The sequence below is a fragment of the Leucoraja erinacea genome, chromosome 2 (assembly GCF_028641065.1).
Source record: "Leucoraja erinacea ecotype New England chromosome 2, Leri_hhj_1, whole genome shotgun sequence".
NCBI classification, from domain to species: Eukaryota; Metazoa; Chordata; class Chondrichthyes; order Rajiformes; family Rajidae; genus Leucoraja; species Leucoraja erinaceus.
This window is the reverse complement of record NC_073378.1, coordinates 132,922,768-132,947,632: the sequence shown is the minus strand read 5'-3', so window position 1 is coordinate 132,947,632 and position 24,865 is coordinate 132,922,768. Positions and strand designations below refer to the sequence as shown.

At 48.1% G+C, this 24,865-nt stretch overlaps 1 protein-coding gene across 4 annotated transcripts in view; it reads right to left on the bottom strand.

The window, feature by feature from the left end:
• Window positions 1–24,865, bottom strand: part of LOC129715783 (uncharacterized) — a 337,613-nt gene that overhangs the window by 295,580 nt on the left and 17,168 nt on the right. For all 4 annotated transcript variants that reach the window (XM_055665662.1, XM_055665654.1, XM_055665638.1 and 1 more), the window contains one exon: window positions 7,639–7,737. In XM_055665662.1, coding sequence (XP_055521637.1) covers window positions 7,639–7,737 — 99 coding nt within the window. The remainder of the gene's footprint in view (window positions 1–7,638; window positions 7,738–24,865) is intronic.

Sequence of the window (24,865 nt, the reverse complement as noted above, 5' to 3'; positions counted from 1 at the left end):
CCCAACAGCTTACATACTGGGGAAACAATGGGATAAAAAGCCAGCAAAGTGCTAGGAGAGGCAATAGATAGATTTAGGAGGTGGAGCTACGGCATAGCTAGCTGGAATAAAGATAGACATAGGAGATTGTAAAGCAGGCTGAGGGTACCAAATCATGAGATAAGAAAAGTTTTTTTGGACACCCATCTGCAAGAGAAATAGGAGAATGGTTTTCTAATTAAGCTGAACAGAAAGTTGAAGGTTGATCATTGTTTAATTATTTCAAATATATAAAATCCACATACTGTGTAACCAATGTGTCATGAGAAAATAAAAAAAAATCTGTGGGTGTAGTGAATCATTGAAAACACTTTGGGCTTTCTCAGAGTATTTCACAGTATTATTAAGGACTTGAATAAACTGACTTGTTTGAGGAACTCACCACTGCTCTATTAGATGTTCTTTGTGTCAGTTCTGTTCTGAGCTGTAAATAAGAGGGCAACTGAGCCCCATGCTAAATATTTTTCCTCCAAGAGAATAATTGCTTTGTTTTGGATTTGGGAACTTGAGGTTGTCATAAGGATACGTGCTGGTGACCCAGCTGTTCAATGATTTGGACAAGGCTGTTATATTTACAGACCATCCTAAATTGGAAACATATTGCCATTCCTTCATTGTCGCAGGGTCAAAATCCTGGAACTCCTTCTTGAACAACATTGTGCGTATACCACACCTCAAGGACAGCAGTGGTTCAAGAAGGTGGCTCACCACCACCCTCTCGAGCAATTATGGATGGGCAATTAAATGCTGATAGCATGCAAAACCAACATCCCCTAAATGAATTTTTAAAAAGTTCAAGGAATTATGTTCATGCATTGGAAGCAGTTGAGATAATATTTACCAGACTAATAACAGGAGTAGTTGGGTATTCCGAGGCATAAATATCATCAACAATTTGTCTTGGTCCAGTACATTGATACTATAGCTAAAAAAGCAGACCTGGCCATATACTGTACATCAAAATACCTCAACTTCGTTAGAAGCCGAAGGAAATTTGGCTTGTCTCCACATAAAGCTTGCGCCACATAAAGCTTCCTATCAACATGCATCATAACTTTTTATTGGTATTGGTATTGTTTTATTATATCATGTGTACCAAGACACAGTGAAATGCTTTGTTTTGCATGCTATCCAGTCAAATCATATTCATACACATGTACAATCAAGTCATATACAGCAGGTAGTACAAAAAGAAAAATAACCAGAGTGCAGAATACAATGTGACAACATTATAGCATTACAGTTGCAGAGAAAGTGCAGATGAAAAAGTCCAAAGGCCGCAATGAAGACAACATAAGGACATGGGGACAACACCCTTAGCTTATGGGAGGATTGCTCAGTACACTGAAAACAGCAGGGAAGAAGCTGCTCTTGAACCTAGTCATAGAGAGATACAGTGTGGAAACAGGCCCACTTGCCTGTGCTTCGTCCATATTCCTCCAAACATGTCCTATCCATGTACCTGTCTAACTGTTTCTTAAACAATGGGATAGTCCCAGCCTCAACTACCTCCTCTGGCAGCTTGTTCCATACACCCACCACCCTTTGTGTGAAAAAGTTACCCCTCGGATTCCTATTAAATCTTTTTCCCTTCACCTTGAACCTATGTCCTCTAGTCCTCGATTCCTCTTCTCTGGGCAAAAGACTCTGTGTATCTATCCGATCTATTCCTCATGATCTTATGCACCTCCATAAGATCACCCCTTAACCTCCTGCCTTCCATGGAATAGAGACCCAGCCTACTCAACCTCTCCCTGGAGCACACACTCTCTAGTCCTGGCAACAGGTATGTGCTTTCAAGCTTTTATATCTTCTGCCAATGGAAGAGGAAGGAATGACCAGGGTGGAACTGATCTTTGATTATATTGGCTATCCTTGTTATGCCGATGTTCCAGCGATGCGTGTAGGCCCATGTAGATGGCATCTGCCTGGACCTGTGGCAACAATAGACAAACTGCAGTGGATCGGTCTCTTGAAAAACTTCATGCTGGTGGATTTCAGAGTCGCTGGACAGTAGTCATTAGGCATACTACCCTTGCTTTTCTTTGGCACTGGGATGATAGCAGTCTTCTTAAACTAGGTGGAAACTTCAGAACTTGCTTTAGCTACAGCTTTGCCCAGGAGTGCAAGAAATTTCAGGCAATTGTGGACATATCCCAGTGCATCATGAATCCTGCAGCACGGAAACAGACAATTCAGCCCAACTCATCCATATATATTTATCATATTGTGGCGGTCCCTGGGGGGGTAGGCCACTCCTTGGATCATCCCCCTCGACGATTGAGGGACAGGGGCGTTGGTCTGCCACGGGGTTCACCGGTCGACTCCCGAGGGGTAGAGATAAGAGTGTTGGTGTGTGTTCTTGAACTGTTGGAATTAAAAAGCTTCTTTTGAATCCGCCTGGCGTCCGGTCTTTTCCTGACCTTGACCAGGCCACTACACTGGTGACCCCGACATCGTTCATCACGCGTCGTGATGGATAATAACGCTGTTGCGCTGAAGCTCCCAACTCTATGGACTGAAGAACCCGAAACCTGGTTCCAGCAGGCAGATTTGCTGTGAGAGGTATCACGCAGGATGAGACTAAGTACTTTTACGTGGTTGGCTCGCTTGACCAACTGACCGCAAGGCGGGTTAAGCCTTTCCTCAGGGCCCCCCCGGTAGCAAACAAATATACTGGCCTTAAAGTATTTCTCATCAGGAGGTTTGGCCTGGGTGATGCCCAGCGGGCAGCTTGCATTTTCAGAATGGACGGCCTGGGCGACCGCCAGCCGTCTGCCCTCCTGGAAGACATGCTCACCCTAATGGGGGACCATGAGCCGTGCTTTCTCTTTAAATATGCCTACCTGCAGCAGCTGCCTCCTGACATTCGCATGCAGCTCGCCAGGGATCCGTTTATCAACATGCTGGCGCTGGGTGAACATGCCGACGAGCTGTGGAATTCTCGCCATCGCAACCTGGAAGCAGTGGACGTCCTTCCCGAGGCGTTTGAAGATTCAGAGCAGGTCGGGACCGCTATCCACCGCGTCTCCACTGCTCCCGGTCGGCCCCCGCGGCAAAATCCGGCGGCCATTACGCATTCAGCAGCAGGCACGTACTTCCAGCACGGCCAGCCTGCAGTTCAAACCAATGCCAGCAGAGGTCGCTGGCGTTCAAACCAGCCAAATCGACTTGCAGTTTCACCAGACGCCAGCAAAGCTGGTTGGTGTTATTATCATCGCCGTTGGGGAGCTGCAGCCAGGCTTTGTCGCCCACCCTGTTCGTTCTCGGGAAACTAAAGGGCCGGTCGTCAGCGATTCCTTCGGCGGCTGGCACGATTCATCGCGTTTTCGCTTGGGATCGCCACAGTGGGGGACGTTTCCTCGTCGACACTGATGCGGAAGTGAGTGTTCTGCCTCCCTCCATCACTGACATCCGGGCGGGCAAACAAGGCCCACTCCTCACCGCGGCAAATGGGAGTGCTATTCGCACCTACGGGTTTCACTCATTCCCCTCAACTTTGGCCGCAACTCGTTTTCGTGGAGGTTCGTCATTGCAGACGTTTCCCAGCCGCTGCTGGGCGCCGACTTCCTTAGAGGCCATTCACTGCTCGTGGATGTCAAGCGGCGGCGCCTGATGCACTCTCACGCTGGAGCCGGTCTTCCTCCGTACTGGTGATCCTGTAGTATGCCCTGATGGCCCCCTGTCATCCGTGGATGCGAATTTCGCGCGTATCCTGGCAGATTTTCCTGGCATTCTCGAACCCCACTTCCACTCCTCCACCCCGAAGCACGGGGTGGAGCACCATATCCCCACTACTGGCCCACCTGTGCACGCCCGGGCACGTCGTCTCGCCCCAGACAAGCTCCGTCTAGCTCGGGAGGAGTTCCGCCAGATGGAGGCGATGGGCATCGTGCGTCCCTCCGATAGCCCATGGGCCTCACCGCTCCACATGGTCCCTAAGAAGGACGGGGGCTGGCGCCCATGTGGCGATTACCGGCGCCTGAATGATGCGACCGTCGCCGACAGGTATCCGGTCCCGCACATTCAGGACTTCAATGCCCATCCGGCTGGGGCATCCGTATTTTCCAAGGTGGACCTCGTGCGAGGGTACAATCAAATTCCAGTCCACCCTGACGATATCCCGAAGACGGCCATTATCACACCATTTGGTCTTTTCGAATTTGTGCGGATGCTGTTTGGGTTGAAGAACGCCGCGCAGGCCTTTCAGCTTGCCATGGACTGCGTGTGCCGCGGATTGGACTTTGGTTTTGTATACCTGGACGACATACTCATAGAAACATAGAAAGTAGGTGCGAGAGTAGACCACCAGGTCCGTCGAGCCCGCACCGCCATTCTCTCATGGCTGAACACTAAACAGACACACTTACCCACAAACAGTAGACACAAGACACAGAACACAAGACACTACCCTCCCCCTTATACCGCTATCACCCCTCTCCACCCCAAGAACCTCGTGATCTCCTGGGGGAGGCAAAAAATATACTCGTGGCCAGTCGCTTGCGGCAGGAGCACTGCACCCACCTCTGTCAACTGTCAGCGCCTCAGTGATTTCGGTTTAACTACAAACGCGTCCAAGTGCTGTTTCGGGGTGACGGCTATCAACTTCCTCGGCCACCGCGTGACTGCACAAGGGGTGGTGCCTCTGCCGACCAGGGTGGACGCTATTCGCAGGTTCCCCCGTCCGACCACAGTTAGGGGCCTGCAGGAATTCGTGGGAATGGTCACTTTCTATCACCCCTTCCTGCCGTCAGCGGCTGCGATCATGCATCCGCTTTTCCACCTGATTGCTGGTCATCGCAGGGAGGTTGATTGGTCCGTAAGCAACACTATCATTTGAGAGGGCTAAGCAGGCACTGGCTGAGGCCAGAATGCTCGTCCACCCACGAGAGGATGCCACGACCGCCTTGACGGTGGATGCTCCGGAGATTGCGGTTGGGGCAGTGTTAGAGCAGCTCATTGAGGGTTACTGGCGGCCACTTGCCTTCTTCAGCAGGCATCTCAGTGGACCACAGCGTCGTTACAGCGCCTTCGACCATGAGCTCCTTGCCCTATATCTCGCCGTACGCCATTTCCGCTATTTTCTGGAGGGGAGACCATTTACTGCATTCACGGACCACAAGCCACTAACCTTCGCGTTCGCCAAGGTATCAGACCCGTGGTCTGCCCGGCAGCAGAGGCAGTTGGCGTATGTGTCCGAGTACACCACATCCATCTGGTTCGTTGAGGGCAAATTTAACAGGGTGGCCGATGCCTTATCAAGACCTGCAGTCCACGCTGTTCTCCAAGTCGGTGAGGGGATCAACTATTCCGACCTGGCAACCGCTCAGCTGGTCGACGAGGAGATGGCTGCCTATCGTACAGCAGTTTCGGGCCTGCAGTTGGAGGACGTTGTCTGTGGTCCTGGGGGTACCACGCTGTTGTGCGATGTCTCCTCTGGAGTTCAGCGACCCATCGTGCCAATCGCCTGGCGGCGCAGGGTGTTTGAGGTGCTCCATGGTCTTGCGCATCCCTCCATCAGGGCAACAACGGCCCTGGTAGCCTCCTGCTTTATGTGGCACGGGCTGTGGAAGGAGGTTGGACATTGGGCGCGCACTTGCATCCCGTGCCAGACCGCCAAGGTGCAACGACACGTGCACGCGCCATTCCGGGTCTTGGAACAGGGCTCGTCGACGTTCGTCCTGGACATGGGGGGTCGGCGGGTGACTGTTTCAGTTGCGCGGTTGAAGCCGGCACATATCAATATCGATCGGCCGGCGCTGGTAGCACTGCCCCGTAAGCGAGGGCGACCTCTGTCTAGGGTACCTCCTCCTTTGGTTACTTCCTACCCCGCACTTGTTGATCAGGCGCCTGTTCCGGGTCCGAGCGTAGTGTGCACCCGGTCTGGCCGTCGTGTACGCCGTCCTATCCGTTTCGTACCTCGGGTACTTGGGGGGGGGGGGTCCTGTGGCGGTCCCTGGGGGGTAGGCCACTCCTTGGATCATCCCCCTCAACGATTGAGGGACAGGGGCGTTGGTCTGCCACGGGGTTTACCGATCGACTCCCGAGGGGTAGAGATAAGAGTGTCGGTGTGTGTTCTTGAACTGTTGGAATTAAAAAGCTTCTTTTGAGTCCGCCTGGCGTCCGGTCTTTTCCTGACCTTGACCAGGCCACTACAATATACATGTTCTTCAGCAATTCAGAGGCCAGGGTCTGATCCAGGGTTGATCACAGAAGTCACCTATGGATTGGGGATAAGAGCTGCCTACTGAAAGGTTAGGTATGGCATGGTAGGAGGGGAGTGTGGGATATTTGGTGTATTTGACAGCAGTGGGTCAATCGGCTAAGAGAGGTAACTGCTTGGAATCACGGAGAGCAGGACGTGATCAGAGAAAGGTTGATAACAAAGGACATGGACAAAGGACATTTATTGCAACACACACCAATTGGTGTAATGAAATTTGAGTTGTCATTGCAGCACACAAATAAAATAAACACATTATCGAAATTTAACATTAAACATAAAAAAATATTCCCCCACAGCGGGATCAACGGTTCCCACTGTGAGGGAAGACACCAAAGTTCAGTCCACTTCCTCTGTTAACCCATGGTCGGGGCCTATTGAGGCCTCCGCAGTCGCCGCTACGGCAGCCCAATGTTTCAGGCCCTCTCGCCGGCTGATGAAACTCCGGCGTCGGAAGAACGCTCTCAGCGGCTTGGAGTTCCGAAAATGGCCGCTTCCTACCGGAGACCGCGGCTCCCAAAGTCGGAGCTCCAACACTGATGATCGCAGCAAAAGATCCCATGCTCCACGATGTTTAAAGTCAGCGCCGCCCGCGGCTGGAAGATCTGCAACCACAGCTCCAAGATGTTAAAGTCGGCCCTCCGGACCTCCACACAGCAACCCGGGTAAGGCTTTGCCCGCTCCGCGATGGTACCTCAGTGCTGCACCACCGCTGAAGCTGCAGCTCGAAGCTCTGGCCGGTCCCAGCAAGAAAGGCCGTGCCAATCCAGGTGGTAGGCCGCGAGGAGGGGGATAAGATGCAGCTTGGAGGAAGGACGCATCCTCGCCCAGGTAGGGACTGGGAAAAACAGTTTCCCCCTTCCCCCCACATAAAAAGACTAAAAGGCCTCCAGAATAAAACATTTTAACAAACTAAAAAAAAATTTAAATGGTGAAGAACGAACAGATGCAGGCAAGGCTGCCACACTCTATGGCGCAACCACTCGACCACTCGAGTTGATTGGGATTTACTTGACAGTCGGTCAGTAGGCATGGTAGTCAAGGAGTGGGATTGTTATGCTGAGGACCGAGTGGTAGGAGTGGGGGTGCTGAAGTAGGACAGAGGGCCTTTACCCTAGTGGTGGGATAAGTGACCTCAAACTCTACTGTTCTGCAGTCAACCCTCACCCTGTCACCCCACCATACTCATTTCTGCTCCTCAATTTATCAATCAGCACAGACCTTTCCCTTTCTAATCCCTGACCTTCCAACAAATGGTAGATCTCCCTTTTTTGCAACCTTTCAAACTCTTGGAGCATACGAAAGAAAGGTTTTCCACATGAATGGCATGTTCAATAGCACATAACACCTTGGACTTCTATGTTTTTAGTACTTACGGCGTGCAGCAGGATTCGGTAGAAACACCTCATCATCTCCATAAGACTCATCGAATAAATAATTTTCCAACTCTTCAACCTCACCTGGTAAGCTGTGGCCTGTTAATAAAAAGTACAAATAACTGTTATTTCCTCGATAGTTATCCATACCACCAACTAGCAAACTATGAACCCACCACAGCTTATTCTCAAAAGCTAGAAAATAGTTTTTTCTGAAAGCAAGATAATTAGCCACAACAGTAAGAATCTTACATTCAGCCGAAATCAAATTCGGACTGTGGCTAAAACTGACACTGAGGAGCCCTAGTAAATCTGAATGTGAAAATAATTGAAGGGAAGATCTGCATTGGCAGGAGCCATTCCCAGCACAATGGAAGATGAATGATTGTAGTTTTTGAAGATCAATCTTCTTCCAACCATAGGAAGTTACTGCAAGAGTTCTACAGGCTAGCATTCTTGGTCCAACCATCATCACTGGCTTTATCATTTTTTCTTAATAAAAATATTAATCGCTGATGACAGTGTTGTGTTTCCTTTAAAAGTTCTCAGAAAATGAAATTTATCAATGAAACACACTATTCCCTTCTCCTCTCTTAGCTTGTCCAGCTTCCCATGAACTACCAATGCTATTTGCCTCATTCACCCCCAATGACACCACACTATAACCACTCTTTGGGTAAAGAGGTTTCTCTGAATTCCCAATTACATTACATACCTTCATCTGACAAGATATAACAAATATCTCAAATAAGCAGAAAGTAAATGATACACCGTAACATGGGAATGGCCGTCTAACAAGACGGTCTTTGATCACATGCTCTTGACTTTCAGCGGTGTTATTTTCCCTAAATCAAAAACAATCTGTATCCTGATGGATACTATTGACCAGAAACTTAATCTGGAATGCTACATGCAACTAATATTGCAAGGCGAAAGTGTCAAGTGTAAAAGAAAGATGTTATAATCACAGAGCTCAGGTTCTGGCTCAACCTGTCCGTACCAAACAATTTGCTTGACCAAGCTAGTCCCACTTGCTTATGACTGACCCATTATTTGCATCTCTTACAGGCCAGCTCAATGTTTTACAATTAAATGTGGTGACAACTGTCATGTAGTAGAGTGAGCGCGTATTAGGTTTCAAGTCCGTGCTTCTTTCTTTCAGAGGACAGCCATATATGATAAACCTTATTCAGCCCCGGAGGGAAATTGGTCTGCCAACAGTCACAACACACAAGATACACAAAAACTTGAAATTAAAATTGAAAAACAAGAAAAGGACAAGCGACTGATGGCTGGCTGCCGTGTGCACAGCGCCTAAACCGGAACGAACAAACAAATAAACAAACAAATGCAGGCTTATCCCCTGGGCAGAGGATTCTAAAACAACAGTGCTCCCCCCCCCCCCCTCCCCCACCCCGGGTCCCCCTTTATTCCCCCACCGTCCCTCACGGCGGTCTCCCCATGCTGGGCCCTCCATTGTTCTTCGCGGCGGTCCCCGCATGCCGGGTCCTCCATTGTCTTCCCCTTCCCCCATGCTCCACCGCCACCGATGTTTCCATTGCTGCCGAAGCTCCCGTTGCCGCCGAGGCCTCCAAGGCTCCATTGTTGCCGAGGCCCCAGCTGACGACGAGACCCACAACCAGGCTCCCGTTACCGAAGCTAACTCAGCCGCATCATGGGTTGGATCAATGCAGGACTGCCACAGGGTGCAAGGAGAAAGTGTGTTCAATATTCTTTGTGGGGATTTCAATTTCGATAACCCCTCAATGGACGAGTATCAGACTCTGCACACACCTGCAAATGATAGTGTTTTCTCCTTCCCTGCTGTTACCACCCTGATCTCACCTGTTGGCATCTTCCAATGTTCCGTAGATTCTAGAACAGGTCACATAAAATGGAAGCTTCAAAATTTCCGACAGTACCAACCAGCTTCATATCTCAATAAATTTGATCCGTTCATTGATATAGATTGAACAGTTGTGACCCCAAACCTATTCCTGTGGCAACATACAACAGCCTCTCCAGCAGAAAATTAATTTATTCCTATTTTCTATTATTCAATCAGATGAATTTATTAACATATACAGCTAACATTTACCACAGCAAAGCATTTGTTAAGGTTCCGCATGGTCGGCAACTCTAGAAGGTTAGATTGCATGAGATCCAGGGAAAGCTAGTCAACCGGATAGAGAATTGGCTGATGTTCGGAGATAGACACAAAATTCTGGAGTAACTCAGTGGGACAGGTAGAGAAGGAATGGATGACATTTCGGGTCGCGACCCTTCTTCAGACTGTCAGGGGAGTGGGCGGTACAGAGATAAAATGTAGTCGGAGACAGTTAGACTGGTAGAACAGGGAAGGGAGAGGGGATGGAGAGAGAGGGAAAGCAAGGGCTTCTTGAAGCATGGCTAATGGTCGGTGTGGACTCGGTGGGCCGAAGGGCCTGTTTCCGCGCTTTATCTCTAAAGACCAAAGTAAATAGTGTTGGTAGAGGGTTGTTTTTCGGACTGGAAGCCTGCGACTAGTGATGTGCTGCAGGCATCTGTGCTGAGCCAATTTGTGGTTAATATCAACAATTTGGATGAAAAGTTAGAAGGCAATATTAGTAAGTTTGTAAATGACACTAACGTGAGTGGTATCATAGATAGTGAAGATGGTTATCAGATATTACAGCAAGATCTTGATCAATTGGGCAAGTGAGCTGAGGAATGGCTAAGGGAGTTTAATGCGGATAAGGGCAAGGTGTTACATTTCAGGAAGTCAAACAATGGCAGCACCTTCACAGTTTATGGTAGGACCCTGGGAGTGCAGGTACATGGTTCTCTGAAAACGGGGTCACAGGTACATAGGGTGGTTGAAGGCTTTCGCCGATTGGCCTTTATTAGTCGGATATTGAGTATAGTTCTCTAATTTTAGGTAACTAATATTATACAACACTCCCCTCCCACCTCCCTCCATTAAAAGGTGGAACCAGTTCCAGTTTGCAACAATGTATCTGCCTTGAGATCACACTGTCCCTAGCCAACAATCGGCCTATGGGAACCATCCTATGTTATGTCATCTGTTACCGGCCCTGATTTGTCCTGGTCTTTTCTTCCAAGGAGATTCAAGGTCTGCTTCATGACTGCTTGAGTCAATAGACACTTCACCTAGCCTAAATGAATTTATATCAGTAATAGTAAGATTAAACGAGAACTTACCAGTTTGAAGTTTGATCTTTATTTTATGAGGAGTTACGTTGAGGGACTACGTGAAAAGACCCCGTCCAGGCGCACACGCGTCAATCTTCAAAGCAGTGGTGTGAAATCACAGATGATAGTTATCGAAGCATAATAGTAAGCTACGTGAGACAAACATAACTTACCTTTGATCTTTATTAGGGTGGGAGCAGAGGGCACATAGTCCCTCAACGTAACTCCTCATAAAATAAGGATCAAACTTCAAACTGGTAAGTTCTCGTTTACTCTTACTATTTTACTTCGGAGTCACATGAGTGACTACGTGAAGGTTTTAAAGCTTCTGTGATTTCAGACCGTAGATTCAATCCAGGCGTCTCACTGCATTGATTGACTCTATATGAGTGAAAAACAACCAATCACATGGAACCATAACATTGAAGTAATCAGTTAATGGTTTTTATTTATCATAAAACATTTTTGGTCCCCTTTTTTATCACTGGGGAACATTTAATACTGAATCCAAAACAGTACCACCAAATACACCAGGGTCTGCAATTTCTTTATGGTAATACTTGTAAAACATCCTTTCATTTGCCCATCCTGCGGCCGCGAGGATATGGTCTATTGGAACGTCCAAATCCTTGGCCACCGATGTTGCCGCCGCGCTGTGAAATGAGATTTAAATTTGTCAGTATCAAGTCCTACATCCAACAGCACCTGCTTCAGCTATCTGGAAGTAGTTTGTACTGACACGTTCTTATGTGCTTTTTTATGGCTGATAAATAATGCTGATTCTGTACCTCTTAAGTCCTTGGTGGCCTCAATGTAACATTTTTATTGTGTCACTACACATAGTCATGAATCCGCAGGATATGCTGTAAAGACCAATTTACACCCCGTGACTCCTGGTCTGCTCTGTTTGAGTAAGTCATAGACATAGAATGTAATTTCCTCTGTTGTCATTCCCATTCTGTCTATACGTAATGTGTGTAATGTCTGTACTCTTTGTGCTGAAACTAATGCCATTAACATGACTACTTGCATGGTAATTTTGTCCAAAGACAAATTTGAAATGGGACTCTATTCCTGAAGTAACATGAGTACATCTCTCACATTCCAGATTTCTGTATATCTGGGTCTGGGAGGTTTAGCATTGAAAATTCCCTTCATGTATCTACAGACCAAGGGGTGTGATCCTAGAACCTGTTGTTCAGATGCTCTCCATAAATATGCCGAGAGGGCACTCCTTGCAGTGTTGATCGCACTATAATTTAAATTTACATAAAAATGTAATGTTGACAGAAATTCTAAAACATCTGAAATGTCTGCAGTGTTGTATGAAATGTTTTGTCTTGAGAAAAACTCCTCCCATTTCTTAATGTAAGAAATGTACTGCTTCTGGGTTCTATCCCTCCAGGCTCCTGCAATTACATCCACAGTGCGATCTGATAGTCCTCTTCCGACATATGGCCTTTTTCGAATCTGCAAATCAACAAATCAATACGATCATGTGAAGGATGAAAATCACCAGTTACAGGGTGCACGAGTAGGTTTTCTTGTCTTGGAATATGCATTAGAGGTTCTGTCACCATTTTTAACACTAGTGGATACCATGGTTGTGTAGGCCAATCTGGGACCACCAACAATCCTGAAGCATAATCTTGCTTAATCTTTTGTAGACAAGGGAGGAAATGCATATAAAAACATTCCACCCCAATTTAGCGAGAATGCATCCACCGCTGTTGCACCTGGATCTGGTTCCTATTAAACATATTGAGGTAATTGATGGTTCAGTCTGGATGCAAACAATTAATTTCTGGCTTTCCAAATTTTTGAACAATGTTATAGAAAATGTTCAGGTTTAACATCCATTCTGTATTGTCATTACATTTTCATGACCTACTGTCTGCAATTATATTGAGTTTACCTTGGAGGTAAATTGCCGAAAGCCAAATGGTTCTAATAATACACCAGTGCCAGATAGTGTTTGCCAATCCGCCACAAGCTTCTGACTTGATTCCACCCATATGATTGACATATGCTACTGCCGTAGTGTTGTCAATCTGAACCTGCACATGCAGATTTTGTACATTAGAGCAAAAAGCTTTAAGCCCATGAAATGTACTTAATAATTCTAGATAGTTAATTCCATATGCTTCGAGCAAAGGCTCCTCTTCCACATTCCATCTACCTCCACAGCTGGAAATGGTATCAGCATCACCCTAACCTAGCGCACTTGCATCAGTCTGTAGAATGATAGCTGGTGATTCAACCAGAATTTTTCTGGAAGAATAGGGAACACTCTTAATCCACCATTGTATATCATCAATTGCTGTTTTTGATGGTTGTATGGGCCTATCAAAATGCCCCAAATATATTTTTAATGCTTGTACCTTTGCTCGCTGCAGTTGCTGATAATGCAGTGGACCAAACTGTACAGCTGGAAAGGAAGCAATCAGTTTGCCCAGTGGGCTTGCCACTTTCCTAATTGATGGTTGATGTTCTGTAATTAGTTTGATACAACCCTCAATTAGCTGCAACTATTTGTCCTTGGGTAAAGTCACTATCATGTGTTCTGAATTAATAGTGAACCCCAAGTAATCAATTGTTTTATTTGGAGACAGTCTAGATTTATCTGGATGTATTAGGAAGCCCAGATTTTGAAATGTGGGTGTCCCCCACAATTAAAATGTCATCCAAATAAGCCATTATCAAATGGCCCTGGGCTCTTAACAATGCTAAGACTGGTTTTAACAATTTTGTAAACAGTCTAGGGGCTGAGAGTAATCCATTAGACAATGTTTTGAATTGCCATTATTGATTCATCCAGTTAAATTTCAAATAGCTACGATCATTACAATGCACAGCCACAGAGTAATATGCATCTTGCAGATCTATGCTTGCCATATAGCATTCTGTTGAAATTAGCTGCAAAGCATTAGTAAATGTCTCCATTTTGAAATGTTTATACTGCACAAAAGGGTTAAGACTTGTTAGATCTAGAATGATTCTACAGCCACCATCCTTTTTTGGTCTAGAAAAAAATACTAGATATAAATTGGTGGTTTTGATAGACCCTTTTTTCAATAACCCCTTTTTTACTCAATATGTCAAGTACTGCTTGAATGTTTCTATTCTCTTCTTTAGAGAAAACATGTATTCGTTTAGGAACATGTTGAGTAGGAGGATTTAAATGTGGGTAGAATTCAATTCTGAACCCCATAATACTGCATAGTATAAATGCATCAGATGTTATTTTTCGCCATTCTTTTAGGAAGAATTGTAACCTTCCCCCAATTTGTGAATGTGAAACATCTGATGTGTTTCTTTCAGAACCAGAACCACCTGCCTCAAGGTTTGCTGGTGTCACCTTTTGTACCTTGCCCCGTGTGGGAATGCCATGTCCTCCACGTACTGGAGCAGCGCGCCAATAACGCGTATACGGGTACGAGCGACTTGTTCCTTCACCAGCTACAGCCACCCTTCGGTATGGATATTGCCTTCAAACTGATCTGCCAAACATCGGTGGTTTTATCATGCCCACGGTTTTTGCCTCTTCATTCAGGACTTTCAGCTTTTTGGCTAGATCTTCTCCAAAGAGTAAGTTCGGCAATTGTATATTAGATGGTTTACAGAGCCCTGCAAACTTAGGATGTATGATAGTTCTTATCGCACTTTTACGAATACAGTTTATTTCAAAGTGTGCATTACACATTAGTCGCAAAACATCCTGTTGTGACGGTGTCACATTTCCTTCTTCCAGGTCTTTGTCAAACGCCGTAATGCCTGACCCCATTAATCTCAGTACCCGCTGTAATCTCATTTCTTGTGCGCGGACTGCGGTGCCCAAATAACCCCATATTTCACTGTTTAGTGCTGGGACTGCTAGCAGTGCGCAATTCTGCGGGATTTCATATGTTATAATAGTCTCATCCATCGTTAGTTCTTCTAAGTGATGGGAAAGCAGGTAATTTATACTTGCTGCTATTTCCTCTGGCAAAGGTTGTCCCTTGTGTCTAGGACTTGAGAATGTTTGGGGCAGACCTGGTACTTTGAGCTGTGTTATTGGGCTCTGGTCCTCATATGATTCATTGTTAGAATCTTCTGGATATTCCTCCTCATAATGGGGTTCACCTGGTATTTCATCTTCAGGTGTTTCGTGTGCTGGCTCTCTTATAGGCCTACGCTTAGTAAACCCTTTTTGTGGTATTACAGGCTCTTCCATAGATCTATACTCTGGCAGCCCTTTTTTGGCCTGTAGACCAACGTCTGTATTGTCTTTCTTCAAACATTTCTGGTGCTGGCTCTCTGCTAGGCCAACACATATATTCTTCTTCATAAGGCATTTCAGGTGCTGGCTCACTTGTAGGCCAACGTTTCCCAGGACCTCTCCTGGGTGATCCATACACTGGCTCTCCTGTAGGCCCGCGGTATCTGTACCCCTTGTGGAGTTTGCCTTTGTATATCATTTTCCCCATGAGGAATTTCAATTGTGAAACCCGGTCTGACATGACCCCCGGTTCCGACTCATCCGGGTCCATTGGCCTGTTTGTTTTCTTGTCGGCCTTTACACCGTGTGGGTGTTTCAACTGAACTTTTGAAACATTCGAGGAAGGTGTGCTACCTTCCTGGTGCCAGGATCCAGGATGTCACGGACAGAGTGCAGAAAATCCTCAAGGGCGAAGGTGAACAGCCGGAAGTGGTAGTGCATGTTGTCACAAACGATGTTGGAAAGAAAGGGATGAATAGTCTGCAATGTGACTTTAGAGAGCTCGGAAAAATGCTGAAAAGCAGGACCTCCAGGGTTGTTATCTCCAGTTTGCTTCCAGTTCCTCGTGCTGGCGAGAGCAGGAACAGGGAGATACGGGACCTGAACGTGTGGCTGAGGAACCGGTGCAGGGATTGAGATTCTTAGATCACTGGGATCTGTTTTGGGATAAGGGGGAACTGTACAAAAGGGACGGATTGCATCTTAACAGGTGGGGGACCAGCATTCTGGCAGGTAGGTTTGCCACTGCTACACGGGTGGTTTTAAACTGAATAAGGGGGGTGGGGTGTCGAATGAGATAGTTGAAGATGGAGTTAAAGGGAAAGGGTTTCTTAAATGTGTGAGCGTAGAGACAGCGGGGTGTAAAATGAGGGTAGAAGTAATAGGTAGTAAGGTGAAATGTGGCAGGCAGATAAATCCAGGGCAAAAATCAAAAAGGGCCACTTTTCAACATAATAGTATAAGGGGTAAGAGTGTTGTAAAAATAAGCCTGAAGGCTTTGTGTCTCAATGCAAGGAGCATTCGTAATAAGGTGGATGAGTTGAATGTGCAGATAGCTATTAATGACTATGATATAGTTGCGATCACGGAGACATGGCTCCAGGGTGACCAAGGCTGGGAGCTGAACTTCCAGGGATATTCAATATTCAGGCGGGATAGAAAGAAAGGGAAAGGAGGTCGGGTAGCGTTGCTGGTTAGAGAGCAGATTAACACAATAGGAAGGAAGGACATTAGCTTGGAGGATGTGGAATCGATATGGGTAGAGCTGCGAAACACTAAGGGGCAGAAAACTCGAGTGGGAGTTGTGTACAGGCCACCTAACAGTAGTAGTGGAGTTGGGGATGGCATCAAACAGGAAATTAGAAATGCGTGCAACAAAGGTAAAACAGTTATAATGGGTGACTTCAATCTACATATAGATTGGGTGAATCAAATTGGCAAGGGTGCTGAAGAAGAGGATTTCTTGGAATGTATGCGGGATAGTTTTCTAAACCAACATGTAGAGGAACCAACGAGAGAGCAGGCTATTCTAGATTGGGTATTGAGTACTGAGGAAGGGTTAGTTAGCAGTCTTGTTGTGCGTGGCCCCTTGGGCAAGAGTGACCATAATATGGTTGAGTTCTCCATTAGGATGGAGAGTGACATTGTTAAGTCAGAAACAAGGTTCCTGAACTTAAAGAAAGGTAGCTTTGAGGGTATGAGACGTGAATTGGCCAAGATAGACTGGCAATTGATTCTTAATGGGTTGATGGTGGATATGCAATGGAAGGCATTTAAAGACTGCATGGATGAACTACAACAATTGTTCATCCCAGTTTGGCAAAAAAATAAATCAGGGAAGGTAGTGCATCCGTGAATAACAAGGGAAATCAGGGATAGTATCAAAACAAAAGATGAAGAGTACAAATTAGCCAGAAAAAGCAGCCTACCAGAGGACTGGGAGAAATTCAGTCCAGCAGAGGAGGACAAAGGGCTTAATTAGGAAGGGGGAAATAGATTATGAAAGAAAACTGGCAGGGAACATAAAAACTGACTGCAAAAGCTTTTATAGATATGTGAAGAGAAAAAGATTAGTTAAAACAAATATAGGTCCCTTGCAGTCAGAAACAGGTGAATTGGTCATGGGGAACAAGGACATGGCAGGCCAATTGAATAACTACTTTGGTTCTGTCTTCACTAAGGAAGACATAAATAATCTGCCGGAAATAGCAGGGGACAGGGGGTCAAATGAGATGGAGGAACAGAGTGAAATCCAGGTTAGCCGGGAAGTGGTGTTAGGTAAATTGAATGGATTAAAGGCCGATAAATCCCCAGGGCCAGATAGGCTGCATCCCAGAGTACTTAAGGAAGTAGCCCCAGAAATAGTGGATGCATTAGTGATCATTTTTCAAAACTCTTTACATTCTGGAGTAGTTCCTGAGGATTGGAGGGTAGCTAATGTAACCCCACTTTTTAAAAAAGGGAGGGAGAGAGAAAATGGGGAATTACAGACCAGTTAGTCTAACATCGGTAGTGGGGAAACTGCTAGAATCAGTTATTAAAGATGGGATAGCAGCACATTTGGAAAGTGGTGAAATCATTGGACAAAGTCAGCATAGATTTATGAAAGGTAAATCATGTCTGACGAATCTTATAGAATTTTTCGAGGATGTAACTAGTAGAGTGGATAAGGGAGAACCAGTGGATGTGTTATATCTGGACTTTCAGAAGGCTTTCAACAAGGTCCCACATAAGAGATTAGTATACAAACGTAAAGCACACGGTATTGGGGGTTCAGTATTGATGTGGATAGAGAACTGGCTGGCAGACAGGAAGCAAAGAGTAGGAGTAAACGGGTCCTTTTCACAATGGCAGGCAGTGACTAGAGGGGTACCGCAAGGCTCAGTGCTGGGACCCCAGCTATTTACGATGTATATTAATGATTTGGAAGAGGGAATTGAATGCAACATCTCCATCTTTGCGGATGACACGAAGCTGGGAGGCAGTGTTAGCTGTGAGGAGGATGCTAGCAGGCTGCAAGGTGACTTGGATAGGCTGGGTGAGTGGGCAAATGCATGGCAGATGCAATATAATGTGGATAAATGTTTGGTGGCAAAAACAGGAAAGTAGACTATTATCTGAATGGTGGCCGATTAGGAAAGGGGGAGATGCAACGTGACCTGGGTGTCATGGTACACCAGTCATTAAAAGTAGGCATGCAGGTGCAGCAGGCAGTGAAGAAAGCAAATGGTTTGTTAGCTTTCATAGCGAAAGGATTTGAGTATAGGAGCAGGGAGGTTCTACTGCAGTTGTACAGGGTCTTGGTGAGACCACACCTGCAGTATTGCGTACAGTTTTGGTCTCCTAATCTGAGGAAAGACATTCTTGCCATAGAGGGAGTACAGAGAAGGTTCACCAGACTGATTCCTGGGATGTCAGGACTTTCATATGAAGAAAGACTGGATAGACTCGGTTTGTACTCGCTAGAATTTAGAAGATTGAGGGAGGATCTTATAGAAACTTACAAAATTCTTAAGGGGTTGGACAGGCTAGATGCAGGAAGATTGTTTCCGATGTTGGGGAAGTCCAGAACAAGGGGTCACAGTTTAAGGATAAGGAGGAAATCTTTTAGGACCGAGATGAGGAAAACATTTTTCACACAGAGAGTGGTGAATCTCTGGAATTCTCTGACACAGAAGGTAGTTGAGGCCAGTTTGTTGGCTATATTTAAGAGGGAGTTAGATGTGGCCCTTGTGGCTAAAGGGATCAGGGGGTATGGAGTGAAGGCAGGTGCAGGATACTGAGTTGGATGATCAGCCATGATCATATTGTATGGCGGTGCAGGCTCGAAGGGTCGAATGACCTACTCCTGCACCTATTTTCTATGTTTCTATGTTTTCTCTCCCGTTTTAGCAGTCGACTTTTTAACAGGGCCCCCGCTACTCTCAGACACTATCCTCTTGAGTTCTAGCTGCGGTGCGCTTCCCTTTATTTTTCCCACTTTTCTCCATAATTAGACGCCTGATTCCCAGCACACGGTCGTCACGAAAGAAAAATGGCCTGAAAGTGAAAGTAAAAGTACATACCTTCAGGTTTTCTGTCACTCACCGCTTGGAGGGCTCTGCTCCTCCCAACGCGGTCGCAGTCGCTATGCGTCTGACGATATGACGCGTGTGCGCCTGGACGGGGTCTCTTCATGTAGTCACTCACGTGACTCCAAAGTAAACTCACTGGTTTCATCAAGAAATGCACTGGTGACTACATTCCAACAAAGCCAATTCAGGTCTGAGCTCAATGCATTCTACGCTCTCTTTGAAAAGTAGTTTGGTGGGCGAACAACCCCACTTCAGGTTTTATGGTGAAACAATGGTCGTTCATGAAGCAGCTGAAGATATTTGTGTCTTTAACATTGCCCTTAGGAATTCATACAGTGATTGGTTTCCAATTATGGCAACCATCTTTCTTTGTGCATGGGTATAGCTCTCACCACCTCAGAGTATTCCCTTACATGCCATTCATTTCAGTTTACTATGATACCTGATGCCACAAAGTCAAATGCTACCATGATATCAAAGGCAATCATTCTCACCTCATCTCGGGAATATATTCTTTGATACATGTTGATCCATGTTTAGATCAGAACTATAATGAAATCTGGAGCTAAATGTCAATACCCCCAAATGGGCATTGCTGAGCAGGTTATTTGTGAGTAGCTGCTACCAATTGTACTGTGGGCAACACCTTCCATCAATTAATTTTTGACTGATTGGGTGAAAATAACTGTATTGGATTTTTTGTTTTTCTGTGCTGCCGAAAGTAGATGTGTGAGAATGAGGCTCAGTAAGTTTATTCCTCGTGTTCACAAAATACACTAGATGATGTAGTCTTGAACAAAACGCAAAGTGCAGGAGAAACTCAGCCATCAGGTGACATCTGTGGAGGAAAAGGCAGATGATGTTTCAAGTCAGAACCCTTCATGCAGACTGAAAACATCATCTGTCCATTCCCTCCACTGATGCTACCTGACCCACTGAGTTCCTCCAGCACTTTGCTTTTTTTCTTATATTCATTCACTGATTATCTTTGTAGATTCACTTTGAAAGCGTATCCTTCTGGAAGGAACCGGTGCTACACGGCATTGATCTGACAAAGGTTTTGTGAAAGGGAGATCTTGCCTGACAAACCTGTTGGAATTCTTTGGGGAAGTAAATAGCAGGAAATGTAGATAATGTGGAGAAAGCAGGACTCTGCAGAAGGACCTGGTCAAGTTGAGAGTCGGCTGAGAAGTGGCAAACGGAATACAGCGTAGCAAAGTGTGGATTCATGGATTTGGGTAATTGGAATAAAGGCGTAGACTATTTTCTAAATGGGGAGAGAATTCAGAAATCGGAGGTGCAAAGGGACTTGGGAATGCTGATGCAGGATTGCCAAAATGTTAATTGGCAAGTTTAATCGGTAATAAGGAAGGCAAATGCTATGCTAGCATTTATTTTGAGAGGGCTACAACGTAAAAACAGGGATGTAATGCTGAGGCTTTCTAAGGAACTGATCACATTCAGATTCAGATTTAGATTCAATTTTAATTGTCATTGTCAGTGCACAGTACAGAGACAACGAAATGCATTTAGCATCTCCCTTGAAGAGCGACATAGCAAACGATTTGAATAAAAAAAAAAAAAAAAGTGTCCGGGGGGGGGGGGGGGGGGGGGGGGGGGGGGGGGGGGGGGGGGTGATTGGCAGTCACCGAGGTACGTTGTTTAGTAGAGTGACAGCCGCCGGAAAGAAGCTGTTCCTCGACCTGCTGGTTCGGCAACGGAGAGACCTGTAGCGCCTCCCGGATGGTAGGAGGGTAAACAGTCCATGGTTGGGGTGAGAGCAGTCCTTGGCGATGCTGAGCGCCCTCCGCAGACAGCGCTTGCTTTGGACAGACTCAATGGAGGGGAGCGTGGAACCGGTGATGCGTTGGGCAATTTTCACCACCCTCTGCAGTGCCTTCCGGTCGGAGACAGAGCAGTTGCCATACCATACTGTGATGCAGTTGGTAAGGATGCTCTCGATGGTGCAGCGGTAGAAGTTCACCAGGATCTGAGGAGACAGATGGACCTTCTTCAGTCTCCTCAGGAAGAAGAGACGCTGATGAGCCTTCTTGATCAGAGTAGAGGTATTGTGGGTCCAAGAGAGGTCATCGGAGATGTTGACTCCCAGGAACCTGAAGCTAGAAACACGTTCCACCTCCGTCCCGTTAATGTGGATGGGGGTGTGTGTGCCGCCTCTGGACTTCCTGAAGTCTACAATGAGCTCCTTGGTCTTCTTGGAGTTAAGGGCCAGGTTGTTGTCAGCGCACCATGCTGCTAAGTGCTGGACCTCCTCCCTGTAGGCCAGCTCATCGTTGTTGCTGATGAGGCCAATCACCGTTGTATCATCTGCATACTTGATGATGGTGTTAGTACCATGTACAGGTGTGCAGTCATAGGTGAAGAGGGAGTAGAGGAGGGGGCTCAGCACACAGCCCTGAGGAACGCCGGTGTTCAGGGTGAGGGTTGAAGAGGTGTGCTTGTCTAACCTCACAGACTGGGGTCTGTTGGTTAGAAAGTCCAGTATCCAGTTGCAGAGGGAGGGGTCGATGCCCAGGTTACCGAGTTTGGTGATCAGTTTTGATGGAATAATGGTGTTGAATGCTGAGCTGTAATCGATGAACAGCATTCTTACATAAGTGTCTCTGTTGTCAAGGTGGGAGAGGGCGGAGTGAAGTGCCGTTGAGATGGCATCCTCCGTACTCCTGTTCTTGCGGTAGGCAAACTGATAGGGATCCAGTGTGGGGGGTAGGCAGCTTTTGAGGTGTGCCAGGACCAGCCTCTCGAAGCACTTGGTGATGATGGGGGTAAGTGCAACTGGGCGGAAGTCGTTGAGGCTTGCCGCAGTGGAGTGTTTTGGCACTGGCACGATGGAGGTGGCTTTAAGGCAAGTGGGGACAACTGCTTGGGCAAGTGACAGGTTGAAGATGTCAGTCCAGACGTCTGTCAGCTGCGCAGCACAGGCACTGAGCACGCGCCCGGGGATGCCGTCAGGGCCAGCAGCCTTACGTGCATTAGTCCTACTCAGTGCCACGTACACGTCGTAGGGGGTGAGTGTGAGGGGTTGGTGATCGGCAGGTAGCACAGCCTTGATGGCTGTCTCTAGATTGTCCCTGTCGAAGCGGCCATAGAAGTGGTTAAGCTCCTCAAGGAAGGAGGCGTCGCTGGATGTGGGGGTGATGTTGGAGGGTCTGTAGTCCGTGATGGCCTGGATGCCTTGCCACATGCGTCGGGGGTCGGAGTTGTTGTTGAAGTGCTCCTCAATCCTGAGCTTATGGCAGTGCTTGGCCTTCCTGATGCCCCTCTTCAGGTTAGCCCTGGATGAACTGTAGGCTCGAGCATCGCCTGACCTGAAAGCGGTGTCCCGTGCTTTCAGCAGTAGCCTGACCTCGCTGTTCATCCATGGCTTCTGATTCGGGTATATGGTCACCTGTTTGAGGGAGGTGACACTATTGATGGTGGAGTTTATAAAGTCCAGAACAGAGGATGTATAGGAATCAATGTCCGTGTGAGAGTCAAGGGTGGCCTGGGCTGCAAACGCCTTCCAGTCAGTGTTTCCAAAACACTGCTGAAGTGTGAAGTCCGCTTCCTCTGACCAGACTTTAACTGTCCTTACAGTTGGTTTAACCCGTCTGATGAGTGGGGAGTACTTAGGGAGCAGGAACAATGAGACGTGATCAGACTGACCAAGGTGGGGGAGGGGGATGGCTTTGTAAGCTTCAGCCATATTGGTGTAGACTTTGTCCAGTGTCTTGTCTACTCTAGTGGGGAAGGATACATGTTGGTGGAATTTGGGGAGTACAGTCTTCAGGTTGGAGTGATTGAAGTCACCCGCAACAATGAAGGCTGCCTCGGGGTTGTGCGTCTGTTGTTTGCTAATGGCAGTATGCAGCTCTTTCATTGCAAGCTTGGCATTAGCATCAGGAGGGATATAGGCTGCAGTCACAACAGTGGAGGTGAACTCTCTGGGCAGATAGAACGGTCTGCATCTAACCAAGAGGAATTCAAGGTTAGCTGAGCAGTGACTCTCGATGATGGTGGAGTCCGTGCACCATGCTTTGTTTACATAAATGCACAGACCCCCCCCCCTGGTCTTACCAGAGTCTGATGTCCTGTCCGCTCGGAGTAAATGACGCCCCGATAGCTGGATGGCGCTGTCAGGAACGTCAGTGTTGAGCCAAATTTCAGTGAAGATCAAGATGTTGCAGTCCTTGATCCGGTTGTGGGAGGTGATCCTTAGCCGGAGTTCATCCATTTTGTTTGCCAGTGAGCGCACGTTGGCGAGGAAAAGGCTAGGAATCGCTGCCCTGTGTGGGGCTAGCTCTAACCTGGCCTTTAACCCACCTCTGCGTCCCCGGCGGTGTTTTCGTACCCGTCGCCGTCTGTTGGTGCTTCTGGTGGGCCGAGCTGGCTTGGTGCGCGCTGGTGTTCTGCCGCTCCGTTGCTCTGCGTCTGCGTTACTCCGCAGGCGGTCTTCAGCCCCGCGGCTCTGCTGATGGTCTCCAGCCCCGGGGCTTACCTGGCGTTCTCCAGCTCCACGGGTCGGGTGGTGGTCTCCAGCTCCACGGGTCGGGTGGCGTTCTCCAGCTCCACGGGTCGGGTGGTGGTCTCCAGCTCCGGGGTGTTCTCCAGCTCCACCGGTCGGGTGGTGTTCTCCAGCTCCACGGGTCGGGTGGTGTTCTCCAGCTCCAGGGGTCGGGTGGCGGTCTCCAGCTCAACGGGTCGGGTGGTGGTCTCCAGCTCCACGGGTCGGGTGGAGGTCTCCAGCTCCACGGGTCGGGGTGGCGTTCTCCAGCTCCACGGGTCGGGTGGTGGTCTCCAGCTCCACGGGTCGGGTGGCGGTCTCCAGCTCCACGGGTCGGGTGGCGGTCTCCAGCTCCACGGGTCGGGTGGCGTTCTCCAGCTCCACGGGTCGGGTGGTGGTCTTCTCAGCTCCACGGGTCGGGTGGTGGTCTCCAGCTCCACGGGTCGGGTGGCGTTCTCCAGCTCCACGGGTCGGGTGGCGTTCTCCAGCTCCACGGGTCGGGTGGCGGTCTCCAGTGGCGTTCTCCAGCTCCACGGGTCGGGTGGTGGTCTCCAGCTCCCCGGGTCGGGTGGCGGTCTCCAGATCCACGGGTCGGGTGGCGTTCTCCAGCTCCACGGGTCGGGTGGTGGTCTCCAGCTCCACGGGTCGGGTGGGTGGTCTCCAGCTCCAGCTCGGGTGGTGGTCTCCAGCTCCACGGGTCGGGTGGTGGTCTCCAGCTCCACGGGTCGGGTGGTGGTCTCCAGCTCCACGGGTCGGGTGGTGGTCTCCAGCTCCACGGGTCGGGGGTGGTGGTCTCCAGCTCCACGGGTCGGGTGGTGGTCTCCAGCTCCACGGGTCGGGTGGTGGTCTCCAGCTCCACGGGTCGGGTGGTGGTCTCCAGCTCCACGGGTCGGGTGGTGGTCTCCAGCTCCACGGGTCGGGTGGTGGTCTCAGCTCCACGGGTCGGGTGGCGGTCTCCAGCTCCACGGGTCGGGTGGTGGTCTCCAGCTCCACGGGTCGGGGGGGCGGTCTCCAGCTCCACGGGTCGGGTGGTGGTCTCCAGCTCCACGGGTCGGGGTGGTGGTCGTCTCCAGCTCCACGGGGTCGGTGGTGGACTCCAGCTCCACGGGTCGGGTGGTGGTCTCCAGCATCCACGGGTCGGGTGGTGGTCTCCAGCTCCACGGGTCGGGTGGGTGGTCTCCAGCTCCGGGACTCACCTGG